The sequence below is a fragment of the Chroicocephalus ridibundus genome, unplaced genomic scaffold, assembly GCF_963924245.1.
Source record: "Chroicocephalus ridibundus unplaced genomic scaffold, bChrRid1.1 SCAFFOLD_747, whole genome shotgun sequence".
NCBI lineage: Eukaryota > Metazoa > Chordata > Aves > Charadriiformes > Laridae > Chroicocephalus > Chroicocephalus ridibundus.
Window position 1 is genome coordinate 1 of NW_026961732.1, and position 19,544 is coordinate 19,544.

Genomic DNA, 19,544 nt, shown 5'->3' on the forward strand with positions numbered 1-19,544 from the left:
GGGGGCTGTGGGGAAGCTGCAAGCCTATTGGTCGAAACGGGAGGGCGTCCCGGCGTCGGATTGGCCGAGGGAGGAAGGGGCGGGGCGGCGCATGCGCGGCGGCGGCAGCGGGCGGTTTGTTGTGGCCGCCATTTTCCCCGGGCATTACTGGGAAATCCCCGGTCGCCGCCGCCGCTCCCGGCCCCGGCCCCGCCGCCGCCGCCGCCTCCGCCCCGGGCAGCGCCGCCGCCGCCTCAGGTGAGTCCTTCCGCTGGCATCGGGTACCGCTACCGCTAACCCCCGGGTCCCCTTCCCCCCCCGGGGCCGCTCCATCACGGGCCTCCCCCGCCCCGGCACCGGCTTCTCCTCACAGGGACAGGCCCCGCCCCCTCGCGACAAGACACGCCCCCCTCGGTGAAGACCACGCCCCCTCTGTGACAGGCCCCGCCCTCCGGACAGGCCCCGCCCCCTCCCCGTCCAGGCTCCGCCCCCTCTGGTCTCGGTCAGTGACTGGACTGGGATGGGCCATAACTGGTACTGGGACCAGTATGGACCCTCCCGGTACCAGTATGGCCTATCCCAGGACCAGTATAGATCCCCCAGTACCAGTATGACCCACCCAGTACCAGTATGGACCTCCCTAGGACCAGTATGGATCCCCCGGGACCAGTATGAACCTCCCCAGTACCAGTGTGGCCCCCCCCCCCAGTACCAGTATGACTCTCCCAGCATGAGTATGGACCCCCCAGCATGGATCCCCAGTACCAGTATGGATCCCCCCAGTACAGGTCTGACCTTCCCAGTACCAGTATGGATCCCCCAGTATCAATATGACTGTGCCAGTACCAGTATGGATCCCCCCTCTACCAGTATGGCCCCCACGATACCAGTATAGATCCCCCGGGACTAGTATGGACCCTTCCCGGTACCAGTATAGATCCCCCAGTACAGGTCTGACTCTCCCAGTATCAGTATGCCCCCTCTGGGACCAGTATGGCTTATCCTGGGACCAGTATGGACCCTCCTAGTACCAGTATCGACCCTTTCAGTACCAGTATGGACCCCTAGTAGTGGTATGTCCCTCCCAGTAGCAGTATGGATCCCCCCCAGTATCAGTATATATCAGTCCCAATACCAGTATAGATCCACCAGTACCAGTATGGACCCTCCCGGTACCAGTATAGATCTCCCAGGACCAGTATGGCCCATCCTGGGACCAGTATAGAGACCTTAGTACCTGTATGGACTTTCCCAGTACCAGTATGGACCCTCCTGGGACTAGTATGGCCCTCCCAGGACCAGTATGGACCCTCCCAGGACCAGTATGGCCCATCCTGGGACCAGTATAGAGACCTTAGTACCTGTATGGACTTTCCCAGTACCAGTATGGACCCTCCTGGGACCAGTATGGCCCTCCCAGGACCAGTGTGGCCCTCCTGGGACCAGTATGGCCCTTCCCATTACCAGTATGGACCCCCTAGTACCAGCACAGATCTAGTACCAGTATGGATCCTCCAGCACCAATATAGATCCCCCCAGTACAGGTCTGACTCCCCCAGTACCAGTATGGCCCCCCCGGTACCAGTTCCAGACCAGTTCTTCCCAGTACAGCCCTAACCCATCCCAGTTCCCTCCACCCCAGCATGCCAGCCGCGTCCCAGTTACCTCCCCAATCCCAGTTCCTCCCAGTCCCATCCTAGTTCCCCCCAGTCCCATCCCAGTTCCCCCCAGTTCCTCCCAGCCACGTCCCAGTTCCCTTCCACCCAATCCCAGTTCCTCTCCCAGCATCCCAGTCCCATCCCAGTTCCCTCCCCCACAATTCGTTTCCCCACCAACATCCCAGTTCCGTCCCACCCAATCCCAGTTTCCCCCAGCTGCGTCCCAGTTCCTTCTCGCCCAATCCCAGTTCCCCCCAGCCGCGTCCCAGTTCCTTCTTGCCCAATCCCAGTTCCCCCCAGTCCCATCCCAGTTCCTCCCAGTTCAGTCCTAGTTTGCCCCAGCCCCATCCCAGTTCCTTCTCGCCCAATCCCAGTTCCCCCCAGTCCCATCCCAGTTCCTCCCAGTTCAGTCCTAGTTTGCCCCAGCCCCATCCCAGTTTCCTCTCCCCCAGCATCCCAGTTCCTCCCAGCCCAGTCCTAATTCCCCCGGTCCCATCCCAGTTCCCTCCAGTTCTATCCCAGCCCCATCCCAGTTGCCCCAGCCCCATCCCAGTTGCCCCAGTCATCCCCCCTCAGGTAAACTGGGGCACAGAAACCCCCCCCCTAGTGCTACCTCCCACTTCCCCCCCACCATACTGGTCCATACTGGTTTCACCTGGGAAAGGGGCAGTATTTAAGCTCCACCCCTGCTCACAGCCATGGCCCCGCCCAGCACCAGTGCTGCCGGCTCACTATTGGCTGCTGAAGAGGATGGGCAGCCAATGGAAGCCTGTTGCCATGGCAGGATCAGCCTCCCCCACTTCCCATGTTCACTCTGGGCCCTACTGATGGCCCCGGGGGAGTGTGGCCTCTCAAGGGGCAGGGCCAGGTGGGGCTGTGGCCTATCAAGGGGCAGGGTCAGGTGGGGTGTGGCCTTCCAGGGGGTGGGGCTAGTCTGGAGGCCAACCCTGTTCACTCTGGGCCCTACTGATGTCTGACACTGGGGATTTTCCGCCCTAAGGGATGAGATAGGGCCGGTTCTTGTGTGTGTTCACTCTGGGCCCTACTGATGGCCAGGGCACATGTGTGTGTGTGTGTGTGCGCGCGCGTGCGTGCGCGCAGCCTCCCAGGGGGCGGGGCCAGGCTGAGGGCCCCACCCTGTTCACTCTGGGCCCTACTAAGGGCTGGGACTGGGCTTTTTTCCACCCCAAGAGATCAGATTGGGCCACCTGTGCTCGTTCACTCTGGGCCTTACTGATGGTAAACCCCAACCCACGGCTCCCTCCTTCCTTGGGTGGCTGTGAGGGGGTTTGGGTGGGGACCCGGGGCCGATTGAGGGGGCCCCCACCCTCACCCACCCACCCCACGCTCTCTCCCCACAGGTGGCGGCAGCCGCGGCTGCAGCGCAGGATGCCCGGGGCCGGCCTGGCCGGGCGTTTGGTTCCGCTCTGAGCCCACCATGTCGGGCCAGCCCGGCCATGCCCCCCCCCTTCGCCAGCCTCCAGCCCATGGCCGAGCCCCCCCAGGTACCCCCTCAAATCAAGGAGTGGGCACCCCCAGGGGAGGGGGGAACACCCCTGGGATGTCTGGGAATGGGATGGGGGGCACTAGGACCTCTGGGACCCCCTGGAAAGGGGAGGGGGGGGGCACTAGGACCCCTGGGACCCCTGGAATGGAGGGGGGGCACTAGGACCCCTGGGACCCCCAATTCCCCCCTATGGAGCCTACCATCCCTCGCAGTTCCCCCCCCCCGGCCCCGCCCCAAGCTTACTGGGAGCCCCAGTTCACCCCAGTTCCCCTCCAGAGCCCCCCAGTTCCCTTGCTCTGAGCCCACTGGGACCCCCAATTCTGGGACCCCCCAGTTCTGCCCTGCCCCGAGCTTACTGGGAGCCCCAGTTCACCCCAGTTCCCCTCCAGAGCCAATGGGACCCCCAGTTCTCCCAGAGACCCCCAGTTCCCTTGCTCTGAGCCCACTGGGACCCCCAATTCTGGGACCCCCCCAGACCCCCTCCAGTTCTGCCCCCCCCCGAGCTTACTGGGACCCCCAGTTCAACCCAGTTCCCCCCCAGAGCAACCGGGACCCGCAGGACACCCCAGTTCCCCCCCCCCTTCATAGCCCACCGGGACCCCCGGTTTCCCCCCTCAGAGTCCCCCAGCACCCCCAGTCCCCCCCACTTCCCCCCCTTCCCGAGCTTACTGGGACTCCCAGTTCACCCAGTCTCCCCAGTTGCTGCCGGAACTGGGGCTGCTGCCCCGGCGGGTGCCACGCAGCTTCCGGGACGCGGGCAGTGCCCCCCTGCGCAAACTCTCCGTCGACCTCATCAAGACCTACAAGCACATCAATGAGGTCAGTTGTGGGTGCTGGCACCCATGGGTGCTGGGGGGGGCTTAGGGGGGGGGGTCTGCCATCCACGGGTGACACCCCCCCAGGGTCAGCCCCAGGCATCTGGGGGGGCTTCGGGCACCCATGGGTGCTCCGGGAGTGGGAGATCCCCCTTTTTGGGGGGGCTTCTGGCACCCATGGGTGCTGGGGGGAGGCTGGGGGGCGTCTGGCACCCATGGGTGACACCCCCTCGGGTCAGTCCTGGGGATCTGAGGGGGGGTTTGGGCACCCATGGGTGCTCCAGGAGTGGGAGATCCCCCTTTTAGGGGGGGCTTCTGGCAGCCATGGGTGCTGGGGGGAGGCTGGGGGGGAGGGTCTCGCACCCATGGGTGCTCCAGGAGTGGGAGATCCCCCTGTTAGGGGGGGCTTCTGGCACGCATGGGTGCTGGGGGGGCTTAGGGGGGGGTCTGCCATCCACGGGTGACACCCCCCCAGGGTCAGCCCCAGGGATCTGGGGGGGCTTCGGGTACCCATGGGTGCTCCAGGAGTGGGAGATCCCCCTTTTTGAGGGGGCTTCTGGCACCCATGGGTGCTGGGGGGAGGCTGGGGGGCGTCTGGCACCCATGGGTGACACGCCCTGGGGTCAGCCCCAGGGATCTGGGGGGGCTTCGGGTACCCATGGGTGCTCCAGGAGTGGGAGATCCCCCTTTTTGAGGGGGCTTCTGGCACCCATGGGTGCTGGGGGGAGGCTGGGGGGCGTCTGGCACCCACGGGTGACACCCCCCTCGGGTCAGTCCTGGGGATCTGAGGGGGGGTTTGGGCACCCATGGGTGCTCCAGGAGTGGGAGATCCCCCTTTTAGGGGGGGCTTCTGGCACCCATGGGTGCTGGGGGGGCTTAGGGGGGGCTCTGCCATCCACGGGTGACACCCCCCCCAGGGTCAGCCCCGGGGATCTGGGGGGGGCTTCCGGCACCCATGGGTGCTCCAGGAGTGGGAGATCCCCCTTTTAGGGGATCTTCTGGCACCTATGGGTGCTGGGGGGGGGTCTGGCACCCATGGGTGACACCCCCTGGGGTCAGTCCTGGGGATCTGAGGGGGGGTTTGGGCACCTATGGGTGCTCCAGAGGAGCTTCTGTCACCTATGGGTGCTCCAGGAGGGGTGGGAGGGGACTTCTGTCACCCATGGGTGCTGCGGGGGCGGGGGGGGGGCTGGAACAGGTGAAGGTCAGGCCCTGTCCGCCCTACGGTGCCCCATCCCCCCCCCAAATCCCCCCCACGTCCCCCCTTATCCCCCCAAATTCCCCCCATCTCCCCAACCCCCCCCCCCCACATCCCCCCCTACTGATCCCTAACCCCCCCAAACCCCCCCTGTCCCCCCTCATCCCCCCAAATCTCCCCCTAACGCCCCCCAACCTCCCCACATCCCCCCACCGCCCCCCTAAAGCCCCCCCTACTGCCCCCTAACCCTTCCCAAATCCCCCCCAAACCCCCCCCAAATCCCCCCACGTCCCCCCCAAACCTCCCCAAATCCCCACGTGCCTGCCCAAACCCCCCCTCCTGCCCCACATCCCCCCCGAAATTCCCCCCACACCCCCCCAATTCCCCCCAAACACCCCCATGTCCCCCCACACCCCCCCCAAATCTTCCCCAAACGCCCCCACGTCCCCCCTCATCCCCCCAAATCCCCCCCTACTGCCCCCTAACGCTTCCCAAATCGCCCCCACGTCCCCCCCAAACCTCCCCAAATCCCACGTGCCTGCCCAAACCCCCCCCTCCTGCCCCACATCCCCCCCAAATCCCCCCCCAAATCCCTTCATGTCCCCCCAAACCTACCCCTACTGACCCCCAACCCCCCCAAATTCCCCCACATCCCCCCCAAATCCCCCCAAACGCCCCCACGTCCCCCCTCATCCGCCCCCCAACCTCCCCACATCCCCCCACCACCCCCCTAAATCCCCCCCTACTGCCCCCTAACCCTTCCCAAATCGCCCCCACGTCCCCCCCAAACCTCCCCAAATCCCCACGTGCCTGCCCAAACCCCCCCTCCTGACCCACATCCCCCCCCGAAATTCCCCCACACCCCCCACAAATCCCCCCAAACGCCCCCACGTCCCCCCTCATCCCCCCAAATCTCCCCCTACCGCCCCCAACCTCCCCACATCCCCCCACCGCCCCCCTAAATCCCCCCTACTGCCCCCTAACCCTTCCCAAATCCCCCCCCAACCCCCCCCAAATCCCCCCACGTCCCCCCCAAACCTCCCCAAATCCCCACGTGCCTGCCCAAACCCCCCCTCCTGCCCCACATCCCCCCCAAATCCTTCCCCCAAATCCCTTCATGTCCCCCCAAACCTACCCCTACTGACCCCCAACCCCCCCAAATTCCCCCACATCCCCCCCAAATCCCCCCAAACGCCCCCACGTCCCCCCTCATCCCCCCAAATCTCCCCCTACCGCCCCCCAACCTCCCCACATCCCCCCACCGCCCCCCTAAATCCCCCCCTACTGCCTCCTAACGCTTCCCAAATCGCCCCCACGTCCCCCCCAAACCTCCCCAGATCCCCACGTGCCTGCCCAAACCCCCCCTCCTGACCCACATCCCCCCCCGAAATTCCCCCACACCCCCCCCAAATCCCCCAAACGCCCCCACGTCCCCCCTCATCCCCCCAAATCTCCCCCTACCGCCCCCCAACCTCCCCACATCCCCCCACCGCCCCGCTAAATCCCCCCCTACTGCCCCCTAACCCTTCCCAAATCGCCCCCACGTCCCCCCCAAACCTCCCCAAATCCCCACGTGCCTGCCCAAACCCCCCCTCCTGCCCCACATCCCCCCCCGAAATTCCCCCACACCCCCCCCAAATCCCCTCACGTCCCCCCAAACCCACCCCTACTGACCCCCCCAAAACCCCCAAATCCCCCAAAACCCCCAACTTCGCCCCCCAATCGCTTTTTTGCGCCCCCCCCCCCCAGGTTTATTACGCCAAGAAGAAGCGCCGGGCGCAGCAGGGCCCCCCCGAAGCCGCCGGCACCAAGAAGGAGCGACGGCTCTGCAACGAGGGCTACGACGACGACAACCACGACTACATCGTCCGCAGCGGCGAGCGCTGGCTCGACCGCTACGAGATCGACTCCCTCATCGGCAAGGGCTCCTTCGGACAGGTGGGGGGCCACCGGGCTGGGGGCGGGGGGGGGCACGGGGGTCTCCGGGGTGTCACCGTCACCCCCCGTCCTCCATTTCCCTCCAGGTTCATCCCTATGGCATCCCCCAGGGTCCTCCTGGTGTCCCTGGGGTCCTCCTGGCATCCTTGGGGTCCCCAGAGCACTTCTGGGGTCCTCTCAGAATCTGGGGGTCCCCGCACAGTCCTGGAGTCCCCTCAGGGTCACCTCAGGGTCCCCAGGGTGTCACCGGGGTGTCACCGTCACCCCCCGTCCTCCATCTCCCTCCAGGTTCATCCCTATGGCATCCCCAGGGTCCTCCTGGCGTCCCTGGGGTCCTCCTGACATCCTTGGGGTCCCCAGAGCACTTCCGGGGTCCCCCCAGAATCTGGGGGTCCCCCTGGCACCCTGGGGGTCCCCCATGTCCCCTCGGGGTTCCCCCACGCTGTCCCCAAGGTGTCCCCACTGTCCCCCACGTCCTCCATCTCCCTCCAGGTTCATCCTTGGGGTCCCTCCAGCATCTTGGGGTCCCCCCAACAGTTTTGGGGGTGTCCCCCCCCGAATCTTGGGGACACCCCCCCAGAATCTGGGGGTCCCCCTGCCACCCTGGGGGTCCCCCATGTCCCCTCGGGGTCCCCCCGTGCTGTCCCCAAGGTGTCCCCACTGTCCCCCAAATCCTCCATCTCCCTCCAGGTTCATCCTTGGGGTCCCTCCAGCATCTTGGGTTTCCCCCCAACAGTTTTGGGGTGTCCCCCCCCGAATCTTGGGGACCCCCCCCAGAATCTGGGGGTCCCCCTGCCACCCTGGGGGTCCCCCATGTCCCCTCAGGGTCCCCCCACAATGTCCCCAAGGTGTCCCCACTGTCCTCCACCTCCAGGTTCATCCTTGGGGTCCTTCCAGCATCTTGGGTTCCCCCCCAACAGTTTTGGGGTGTCCCCCCCCGAATCTTGGGGACCCCCCCCAGAATCTGGGGTCCCCCTGCCACCCTCACTGCCCCCTTTTTTTGTCCCCAGGTGGTGAAGGCCTACGACCACCAAGCCCAGGAGTGGGTGGCCATCAAGATCATCAAGAACAAGAAGGCGTTTCTCAACCAGGCCCAGATCGAGCTGCGGCTGCTCCAGCTCATGAACCAGCACCACACCGAGATGAAATACTACATCGGTCAGTGGGGCGGGCGCTTGGGGGGCAGGAACCTGGGGGGCTCGCCCCACGGCACCCGTATCCCAGGGGAAAAGAGCTGGAGCCCCTTTTGGGGAGGGGTTTGGTGTCGATCCGTGGGGTGCAGGCAGTGATGGGCTGGCTGCAGGGGGGTCGTTGGGGGCAGATGTGGGGCAGGGAGAGGAGGAGTGGGCTTGTGGGGCAGGGAAATGGGGTAGATGTGGTTGGGGGGGGCAGTTGTGGGGCAGGGAGAAGGTCAGAGCTCACAGTGGGGCAGGGATTTGGGGCCAGTTATGGGGAAAATCTTGCTGGGAGGGAAGTTCTGGACTACATCGGTCAGTGGGGTGGGCACTTGGGGGGCAGGCACTTGGGGGGCTCGCCTCACGGCGCCGGCGTCCTGGGGGGAAAAAATGCTGGAGCCCCTTTGAGAGGGGGCTGTTGGCACCCCCAACCTCCCCATCCCCACCCCCTATTCCCCCCCCACACCCCCTAACCGCCCCCCATTTCTCTCCCTTCCACCCCAACCCCACTTCCCCACCCCCTATTTCCCCGTCCCACTCCCTCACCCCCCCTTCTCACCCCCAACCCCCTTCCCCACCCCCTAACTACCCCCCAAAACCCCCTCCCTACCCCCATTTCCCCCCTAAACCCCCTCCCCGCACCCTAACTACCCCCCAAGCCCCCTCCCTACCCCATAACCTCCCTCCCCACCCCCTATTTCCCCCCTAAACCCCCTCCCCGCACCCTAACTACCCCCCAAGCCCCCTTCCTACCCCATAACCTCCCTCCCCACCCCCTATTTCCCCCCCAAACTGCCTCCCCACCCCTTGTTTTCCCCTCCTAACCAACCTCCCCACCCCCTATTTCCCCTTCCCACCCCCTAACCACCCCCTAACCCCCCTTCTCACCCCCAACCCTCCTCTAAACCCCCTCCCCACCCCCTAACTACCCCCCAAAACCCCCTCCCTACCCCCATTTCCCCTCTAAACCCCCTCCCCACCCCCTAACTACCCTCCGAGCCCCCTCCCTACCCCATAACCTCCCTCCCCACCCCCTATTTCCCCCCCAAACTGCCTCCCCACCCCTTGTTTTCCCCTCCTAACCAACCTCCCCACCCCTTATTTCCCCTTCCCACCCCCTAACCACCCCCTAACCCCCCTTCTCACCCCCAACCCCCCTCTCCACCCCCTCCCCACCCCCTAACTACCCCCCAAAACCCCCTCCCTACCCCCATTTCCCCTCTAAACACCCTCCCCACCCCCTAACTACCCTCCGAGCCCCCTCCCTACCCCATAACCTCCCTCCCCACCCCCTATTTCCCCCCCAAACTGCCTCCCCACCCCCTATTTCTGCCCCAAACTGCCTCCCCACCCCTTGTTTTCCCCTCCTAACCAACCTCCCCACCCCCTATTTCCCCTTCCCACCCCCTAACCACCCCCTAACCCCCCTTCTCACCCCCAACCCCCCTCTCCACCCCCTCCCCACCCCCTAAGCCCCCTCCCCACCCCCCAGTTCTCCCCCCACGCCCCCTAACCGCCCCCCATTTCTCTCTCCATCCCTCCCCCTCCACCACAGTCCACCTCAAGCGCCACTTCATGTTCCGCAACCACCTCTGCCTGGCCTTCGAGCTCCTCTCCTACAACCTCTACGACCTCCTCCGCAACACCAACTTCCGCGGCGTCTCCCTCAACCTCACCCGCAAGTTCGCCCAGCAGCTCTGCGCCGCCCTCCTCTTCCTCGCCACCCCCGAGCTCAGCATCATCCACTGCGACCTCAAGCCCGAGAACATCCTCCTCTGCAACCCCAAGCGCTCGGCCGTCAAGATCGTCGACTTCGGCAGCTCCTGCCAGCTGGGCCAGAGGGTGAGGGGAAAGGGGGCGGGGGAAAGGGGGCGGGGACACGCCCATGTCATTTATATCCACCTCCTGGGTCGGGAAGACCCACCCCTGGGATGCTGAGTCCCACCCATGGCCTGTTTGAGGGGCTATGGACCACTAAGCCCCGCCCCCGAAGGTCTAAGCCCCACCCACTTGTCACACGGCCATGCCCCCTGCCTTGGCTCCGCCTCCTGGGCCAGTAAGTCCCACCCCCGGGATGCTGACTCCCACCCATGGCCTGTTTGAGGGGCTATGGACCACTAAGCCCCGCCCTCGAAGGTCTAAGCCCCGCCCCCGAAGGTCTAAGCCCCGCCCACTTGTCACACGGCCATTCCCCCTGCCTTGGCTCCGCCTCCTGGGCCAGTAAGTCCCGCCCCCGGGATGCTGACTCCCACCCGGGGCCCATTTGGGGTGCTATGGACCACTAAGCCCCGCCCCCAAGGGCTAAGCTCCACCCCCTGAGAGCCTAAGCCCCGCCCCCAAACGTCTAAGCCCCGCCCACGTGTCCTAAGACCACACCCCTACACCTCTTTGTCTTGGTCCCGCCCCCAGGTAAAGCCACGCCCCCCTCCCTGTAGCCCCACCCCCTCCAGCTCCCCCTGCCCCACTGTTATACTCCTGGGGGGGGGGGGGGGGGGGGCGCTAAGCCACGCCCCCTTCTGGCCTAGCCACGCCTCATTTGATGAAGCCACGCCCCCTTAGGTGTGCTCCCGCCCCCTTTTTAAAGCCACATACCCTCTCCCGTCCCCCATAAAGGGCTCTTCCAGACCCCCTGGGTGCTAAGCCCCGCCCCCTGGCGGCGTGGCCACGCCCCCAGGAGTGGCCCCGCCCCTAACTGAAGCCCCCGCCCCCACCCTAGATCTATCAGTACATCCAGAGCCGCTTCTACCGCTCCCCCGAGGTGCTGCTGGGGCTGCCCTACGACCTGGCCATCGACATGTGGTCCCTGGGCTGCATCCTGGTGGAGATGCACACGGGCGAGCCCCTCTTCAGCGGGGCCAACGAGGTGGGCGGGGCCTCTTGGGCGAGGGGCGGGGCCTGGGAGCGAGGGGCGGGGCCTTTCAGGGGAGGGGCGTGGTTTGGGAGTGAGGGGCGGAGGAGGCGGGGTCAGGTTGGGCAGGGGAGTGCCGTACCTGCGAGCCCCTCTTTGGTGGGGTCAATGAGGTGGGCGGGGCCTGGGGAGGGGGCGGGGCCTTTCAGGGGAGGGGCGTGGTTTGGGAGTGAGGGGCGGGGCTTGGGGCGGAGGAGGCGGGGTCAGGTGGGGGGGGGAGTGCCGTACCTGCGAGCCCCTCTTTGGTGGGGTCAATGAGGTGGGCGGGGCCTGGGGAGGGGGCGTGGTCATCTGGATGAGGGGGCGTGGTTTGGGAGCGAGGGGCGGGGCTTGGGGCGGAGGAGGCGGGGTCAGGTTGGGGGGGGGAGTGCCGTACCTGGGAGCCCCTCTTCAGCGGTGTCAATGAGGTGGGCGGGGCTTGGGGAGGGGGCGTGGTCATCTGGATGAGGGGGGCGTGGTTTGGGAGCGAGGGGCGGGGCTTGGGGCGGAGGAGGCGGGGTTAGGTGGGGGGGGGAGTGCCGTACCTGGGAGCCCCTCTTCAGCGGTGTCAATGAGGTGGGCGGGGCTTGGGGAGGGGGCGTGGTCTTCTGGATGAGGGGGCGTGGTTTGGGAGCGAGGGGCGGGGCTTGGGGCGGAGGAGGCGGGGTTAGGTGGGGGGGGGTGCCGTACCTGCGAGCCCCTCTTTGGTGGGGTCAATGAGGTGGGCGGGGCTTTGGGAGGGGGCGTGGTCTTCTGGAGGAGGGGGCGTGGTCTGGGAGAGGGGGCGTGGCTTGGGGGAAGGGGAGGCAGGGCCGGACCACAGCTTGGAGGGTGGGGGGGTGAACAATAGGGAGCCCCTTTCCAGTGGTTCTAATGAGGTGGGCGGGGCTTGGGGGAAGGGGCGTGGTCTTCTGGTGGGGGGGCGTGTCCTGGGAGAAAGGGGCGGGGCTCGGGAGAAAGGGGCGAGGCCAGACCTGGGGGAGTTGAACAACAGACCTGACAGGGTCAGGGTGGCCTTGGAGACCTTGGGGACATCCCCCATCTGGGCCAAGGTGGCCTTGGGGACCCTGGGGACGTCTGTAACAGGGTCAGGGTGGCCTTGGGGACATCCCCCAGCTGGGCCAATGTGGCCTTGGGGACCACGGAGATGTCCCCAACAGGGTCAGGGTGGCCTTGGGGACCCTGGGGACGTCCGTAACAGGGTCGGGGTAGCCTTGGGAACCCCAGAGATGTCCCCAGTGGGGTCAGGGTGGCCTTGGGGACCTTAGGCACATCCCCAAGCTGGGCCAAGGTGGCCTTGGGGACCCTGGGGACGTCCATAACAGGGTCAGGGTGGCCTTGGGGACATCCCCCAGCTGGGCCAATGTGGCCCTGGGGACCCTGGGGACGTCCGTAACAGGGTCGGGGTAGCCTTGGGAACCCCAGAGATGTCCCCAGTGGGGTCAGGGTGGCCTTGGGGACCTTAGGCACATCCCCAAGCTGGGCCAAGGTGGCCTTGGGGACCCTGGGGACGTCCATAACAGGGTCAGGGTGGCCTTGGGGACCACGGAGATGTCCCCAGTGGGGTCAGGGTGGCCTTGGGGACCTTAGGGACATCCCCCAGCTGGGCCAAGGTGGCCTTGGGGACCCTGGGGACAATTCCGTAACAGGGTCAGGGTGGCCTTGGGGACCCCAGAGATGTCCCCATTGGGTTCAGGGTGACCTTGGGGACATCCCCCAGCTGGGCCAATGTGGCCTTGGGGACCACGGAGATGTCCCGAACAGGGTCGGGGTAGCCTTGGGGACCCCAGAGATGTCCCCAATGGGGTCAGGGTGGCCTTGGGGACCTTAGGCACATCCCCAAGCTGGGCCAAGGTGGCCTTGGGGACCCTGGGGACGTCCGTAACAGGGTCAGGGCGGCCTTGGGGACCACGGAGATGTCCCCAGTGGGGTCAGGGTGACCTTGGGGACATCCCCCAGCTGGGCCAATGTGGCCCTGGGGACCCTGGGGACGTCCGTAACAGGGTCAGGGTAGCATTGGGGACTCTGGGGACATTCTGACAAGGCCAGGGTGGCCTTGGGGACATCTCTGTCCCCAAACCACGTTGAGGAACACCACGGTGGCATCAAGGCTGCCACATCCCCTTTCCGCTTCCCTCATTACCCGGGTCCTGGGGTGGCCTTGGGGACACTGGCAGGGCCGGGGTGGGGGGTGGCCTTAGGGACAACGGTGGCCTTGGGGACAGCGGTGACATCCCCCCGTGTCCCCTTCCCTGTCCCCAGGCCGACCAGATGAACCGGATCGTGGAGGTGCTGGGGCTGCCCCCCCCACACATGCTGGAACAGGCCCCCAAAGCCCGTAAATACTTCGAGAAGCTTCCGGAAGGGGGGTGGGCCCTCAAGAGGAACAAGGAGAGCAAAAAGGTGAGTGGGACACTCCCAGTATAGACCAGTATGGCCCAGTAAGGCCTTCAGAACCTCCCAGTGTGGCCCAGGAGACCTTCAGAACTTCCTAAGATCCATTCACTTGCTCCCAGGTGCCTCCCAGCATGTCCCAATGGCTCTGAATTATATCCCAGTTCCTCCCAGTATGGCCCAGTAACCCTTTAGGACCTCCCAGTATGGCCCAGTAGTCTTTCAGAGCATCCCACTATGACCCAGGAGACCTTCAGAACCTCCCTAGATCCGCTCGGTTCCTCCTAGCTGCCTCCCGGGATGTCCCAGTGCCACACCAGTGTATCCCAGTGCCTCCCAGTATGGCCCAGTTGCCTTTCAGGGCCTCCCAGTATGGCTTGGTATCCCTCCAGAGCCTCCAAGGACTTCCCCAAACCCCCTGGATCTCCCTTAATACCTCCCTAAATCTCCTTCCTTGGCCTTGGGGACCCCCCCGAAACCATCAGGTGCCCCCCAAGGATCCCCCAAACCATCAGATCTTCTCCCAAGGACCCCCCAGACCATGAGATCTCCATCAGGGACCCCCCTCAAACCATCAGATCTTCTCCCATGGACCCTCCAAACCTGCCAGATCTCCATCAAAGGACCCCCCAGATCATGAGATCTCCATCAGGGACCCCCCAAACCATCAGATCTTCTCCCATGGACCCTCCAAGCCCACCAGATCTCCATCAAGGACCCCCCAAACCATGAGATCTCCATCAGGGACCCCCCCAGACCATCAGATCTTCTCCCAAACCATCAGATCTCCATCAAGGAGACCCTAAAACCATCAGATCTCCACCCAGGGACCCCCCCAAATCATCAGATCTTCATCGAGGACCCCCAAGCCATCAGATCTTCTCCCAAACCATCAGATCTCCATCAGGGATCCCCCCCAACCATCAGATCTTCTCACACGGATCCCCCAAACCACCCCATCCCACCTCCGTGTCCTGCAGGAATACAAGGTGCCGGGGACACGGCGACTCCACGAGGTGCTGGGGGTGGAGAGCGGTGGCCCCGGTGGCCGCCGGGCGGGGGAGCAGGGCCACGCGCCCTCCGACTACCTGAAGTTCAAGGACTTGGTCTTACGGATGTTGGACTACGAACCCCGGAGTCGCATCACGCCCTTCTACGCTCTCCAACACAACTTCTTCAAGAAGACCAACGACGAAGGTACCAACACCAGCAACAGCACCTCCACCAGTCCCGCCATGGAGCACAGCCACAGCACCAGCACCACCAGTTCCATCTCCAGTTCGGGTAGGGCCACCAAACCCGGTCCTGGGCTTCTGGGTGGTGGATCTCGATGGGTTTTGGTGTTGTGGGTCACGACGGTGGCCCCAAAACGTGGCCGTGGGGCTCGATCTTGTGCCGTGGAGCACAGCACCAGCACCACCAGTTCCATCTCCAGTTCGGGTAGGGCCACCAAACCCAGTCCTGGGCTTCTGGGTGGTGGATCTCGATGGGTTTTGGTGTTGTGGGTCACGATGGTGGCCCCAAAACGTGGCCGTGGGGCTCGATCTTGTGCCATGGAGCACAGCACCAGCACCACCAGTTCCATCTCCAGTTCGGGTAGGGCCACCAAACCCAGTCCTGGGCTTCTGGGTGGTGGATCTCGATGGGTTTTGGTGTTGTGGGTCACGATGGTGGCCCCAAAACGTGGCTGTGGGGCTCGATCTTGTGCCGTGGAGCACAGCACCAGCACCACCAGTTCCATCTCCAGTTCGGGTTGGGCCACCAAACCCAGTCCTGGGCTTCTGGGTGGTGGATCTCGATGGGTTTTGGTGTTGTGGGTCACGATGGTGGCCCCAAAACGTGGCCGTGGGGCTCGATCTTGTGCCATGGAGCACAGCACCAGCACCACCAGTTCCATCTCCAGTTCGGGTAGGGCCACCAAGCCCAGTCCTGGGCTTCTGGGTGGTGGATCTCGATGGGTTTTGGTGTTGTGGGTCACGATGGTGGCCCCAAAACGTGGCCGTGGGGCTCGATCTTGTGCCATGGAGCACAGCACCAGCACCACCAGTTCCATCTCCAGTTCGGGTAAGGGCCACCAAACCCAGTCCTGGGCTTCTGGGTGGTGGATCTCGATGGGTTTTGGTGTTGTGGGTCACGATGGCGGCCCAAAACGTGGCCGTGGGGGCTTGAACCTGTCCCAGATGTGTCACTGTCCCTCCAGGCTCCATGTCCTGCTGGATGGTGGTGCCCCAGGCCACCATCACCACACCTGGTCCTGTCCCTTCCCTGTCCCTCCAGGCTCCATGTCCTGCTGGATGGTCGCACCCCAGGCCACCATGAGCTCCAGAACGTGTCCACATTCTCAGTCCTGTGCCATTCCTGTCCCTGTCCCACCATGCTCCATCTTCTGCTGGATGGTGGCTTCCAAGGCCACCACCACGCCTCATCTTGTCCCATCCCTGCCCCTCCAGGCTCCATGTCCTGCTGGATGGTGGCACCCCAGGCCACCATGAGCTCCAGAACGTGTCCACATTCTCAGTCCTGTGCCATTCCTGTCCCTGTCCCACCATGCTCCATCTTGTGCTGGATGGTGGCTTCCAAGGCCACCACCACGCCTCATCTTGTCCCATCCTGCCCCTCCAGGCTCCATGTCCTGCTGGATGGTGGCACCCAGGCCACCATGAGCTCCAGAACATGTCCACATTCTCAGTCCTGTGCCATTCCTGTTCCTGTCCCACCATGCTCCATCTTCTGCTGGATGGTGGCTTCCAAGGCCGCCACCACGCCTCATCTTGTCCCATCCCTGCCCCTCCAGGCTCCATGTCCTGCTGGATGGTGGCACCCCAGGCCACCATGAGCTCCAGAACGTGTCCATATTCTCAGTCCTATGCCATTCCTGTCCCTGTCCCACCATGCTCCATCTTCTGCTGGATGGTGGCTTCCAAGGCACCACCACCATGCCTCATCTTGTCCCATCCCTGTCCCTCCAGGCTCCATGTCCTGCTGGATGGTGGCACCCCAGGCCACCATGAGCTCCAGAACGTGTCCACATTCTCAGTCCTGTGCCATTCCTGTCCCTGTCCCACCATGCTCCATCTTCTGCTGGATGGTGGCTTCCAAGGCCCACCACCTACGCCTCAATCTTGTCCCATCCTGCCCCTCCAGGCTCCATGTCCTGCTGGACGGTGGCACCCCAGGCCACCACCACACCTGGTCCTGTCTCATCCCTGTCCCTCCGTGCTCCATGTCTTGCTAGGGTGACATCTCCTTGGGCCACCACCGTGCCTTGAAACCCCACCGTGGCTCTGCTTCCCATCCCATCCCCAACCCCAGCCCTTCCAGTTCCGGTGTCCTGCTGGGTGACATCTCCCCAGGCTTTCCCCCCCCGCCCTCCCCAATCCCTTTGGGTCCCATGCCACCGCCGCTGATGTCCCCGTTGTCCCCTGGCAGGTGGCTCCAGTGGCTCTTCCAATGACAACCGCAGCTACCGCTACAGCAACCGCTACTACGGGAGCGCGGCCCCGCCGCACGCCGACTACGAGATGCAGAGTCCCCAGGTACTGCCGGTGGCACCCGTGGATGTCCCCACCCCACCCCCGGGGACACCCGTGGTCCTTGGGGGCACCCTGGTCACAGCGGGTGGGAGACATGGACCTTGGGGACCCTTGGGTCCCCCTCTAGTGACACCAGGAGGGTGATACGGACCTTGGGGACAGCAGAAGATGAGAATGTACTGGTCATGAGATGGGGACCCTGGGGACACTGTGTGGGAGACATGGGCCTTGGGGACAACCTGGTCACAACCAGCGGGAGGCATGGACCTGGGGACCCTCAGGATTCTTCTAGTGACACTGGGTGGGACACGTGGACCTTGGGGACACCATGACCATGACGTGGTGACCTTGAGGACACCATGGCCATGACGTGGTGACCCTTGAGGACACCATGTCCGTGACTTGGGGACCTTTGGGACACCGTGACCACAAGGTGGGGACCTTGGGGACACCATGGCCATGACGTGGTGACCCTTGGGGACACCATGTCCGTGACTTGGGGACCTTTGGGACACCGTGACCACAAGGTGGGGACCTTGAGGACCTCCTGGCCGTAACACGAGGATCTTGAGAACCTCATGACCATAACATGGGGACCTTTGGGACACCATGGCCATGATGTGGTGACCCTTGGGGACACCATGTCCATGACTTGGGGACCTTTGGGACACCATGACCACAAGGTGGGGACCTTGAGGACCTCCTGGCCGTAACACGAGGATCTTGAGAACCTCATGGCCGTAAGGTGGGGACCTTGGGGACACCATGGCCATGACGTGGTGACCCTTGGGGACACCATGTCCGTGACTTGGGGACCTTTGGGACACCGTGACCACAAGGTGGGGACCTTGAGGACCTCCTGGCCGTAACACGAGGATCTTGAGAACCTCATGGCCGTAAGGTGGGGGCCTTTGGGACACCATGGCCATGACGTGGTGACCCTTGGGGACACCATGTCCGTGACTTGGGGACCTTTGGGACACCATGACCACAAGGTGGGGACCTTGAGGACCTCCTGGCCGTAACACGAGGATCTTGAGAACCTCATGGCCGTAAGGTGGGGACCTTTGGGACACCATGGCCATGACGTGGTGACCCTTGGGGACACCATGTCCGTGACTTGGGGACCTTTGGGACACCGTGACCACAAGGTGGGGACCTTGAGGACCTCCTGGCCGTAACACGAGGATCTTGAGAACCTCATGGCCGTAAGGTGGGGACCTTGGGGACACCATGGCCGTGACGTGGGGACCTTGGCCATGCCATCGCCATGATGTGGTGACCTTGGGGACACCATGGCCACCACCCCCGCCCCCCCCCCCCCTCCCCCCGCGCCCCTAACTCCTCTCTCTCTCTCTCTCCCCCCAGGCCCCCCCAACGCAACCACCCCGACCTTGGCCCTTGGGGGACCCGGCTGCCACCGTCACCGACGCCTTCGTCCCCTTGGGACCCCCCAAACCCCCCCCGGGGGTAGGGACAGGAGGAGGAGGAGGAGGAGGAGGCGGGGGGCCCCTCCTTTCCCACGCCCCCCCCCGCCCCACCACCACCAACACCACCACCACCACCAACACCACCACCACCAGCACCACCACCAGCACCACCACCAGCAACACCAGCACCACCCGCCGCCGGCCCCCCCGGTTCCCCCCCCCACCGCCATGGATTTGGGGGGGCCCCCCCCTCCCCCGCCGCCCCCCCCGCCCCCTCCTCCTCCTCCTCCTCCTCCTCCCCCCCCACCGCCACCGCCCCCCCCTCCTCCTCGTCACCACCCGGACTGTCACCCCTTTGTCCCCACGGCATTCCGGACTCGAGGGGGGGTCACCGGAGGAGGAGGAGGAGGAGGAGGTGGGGGGGGGGACAACAACCGGAGGAGGAGGAGGAGGAGGAGGAGGAGGGGGGGGGACAACGACGACGGGGGGAGGGGGACACCCCCTGGAAAACGTCGTGTCCCCCCCCCATTTTGGGGCTCCCCATTTACGGGGACGCCCCCGATCACGAGGACTCGGCCATTTTGGGGGGGTGCGTCCCCCAAAGTACCGCCGCCAGCTCTTGACGTCGTGTCCCCCCCCCCCCCTCCCCCCCCCCCCCCCCCCCCCCACTTTGTGTCCCTTGTCCCGTTCCCCGCCCCCCCCCCGCGGCGCTTTATTATTATTATTATTGTTATTATTAATTATTATTAATTATTGCTGGGGGTAGGAAATATTGGGGGGGGGGGGGGGAGAAGAAGAGGGAAAACGGCCCAAAATGGGGGGGGGGGGGGGGCACCCAGTCGTTGTTTTTTTGGGAGGGGGGGGGCCCCCCACCCATTTGGGGAGGTGCCCCCCCCCCCCCCCCCCATTTTGGGGGGTTTCTGCCTCTTGAAGAGGGGGGCAGCCTCCCATTTTGGGGGGGGGGGGGGGGCGGGGGTCGCCTCTCTAGGTGGGGGCACCCAGCTCTGGGGGGGGCACCCAGTCATTTTCA

The 19,544-nt window shown here is 64.9% G+C and overlaps 1 protein-coding gene across 1 annotated transcript; it reads left to right on the forward strand.

The window, feature by feature from the left end:
• Nucleotides 1–6: 6 nt before the first annotated feature.
• Nucleotides 7–19,157, forward strand: LOC134509628 (dual specificity tyrosine-phosphorylation-regulated kinase 1B-like; the record flags this gene model as incomplete). Its single annotated transcript, XM_063322202.1, has 11 exons — nucleotides 7–237; nucleotides 2,999–3,142; nucleotides 3,826–3,963; nucleotides 6,907–7,095; nucleotides 8,106–8,253; nucleotides 9,826–10,112; nucleotides 10,987–11,133; nucleotides 13,420–13,560; nucleotides 14,532–14,835; nucleotides 16,981–17,087; nucleotides 18,453–19,157. Coding segments are annotated over exons 2-11 (2,214 nt in total), but the record flags the coding sequence as incomplete, so codon positions are not given.
• Between the last annotated feature and the right edge of the window lie 387 nt (nucleotides 19,158–19,544).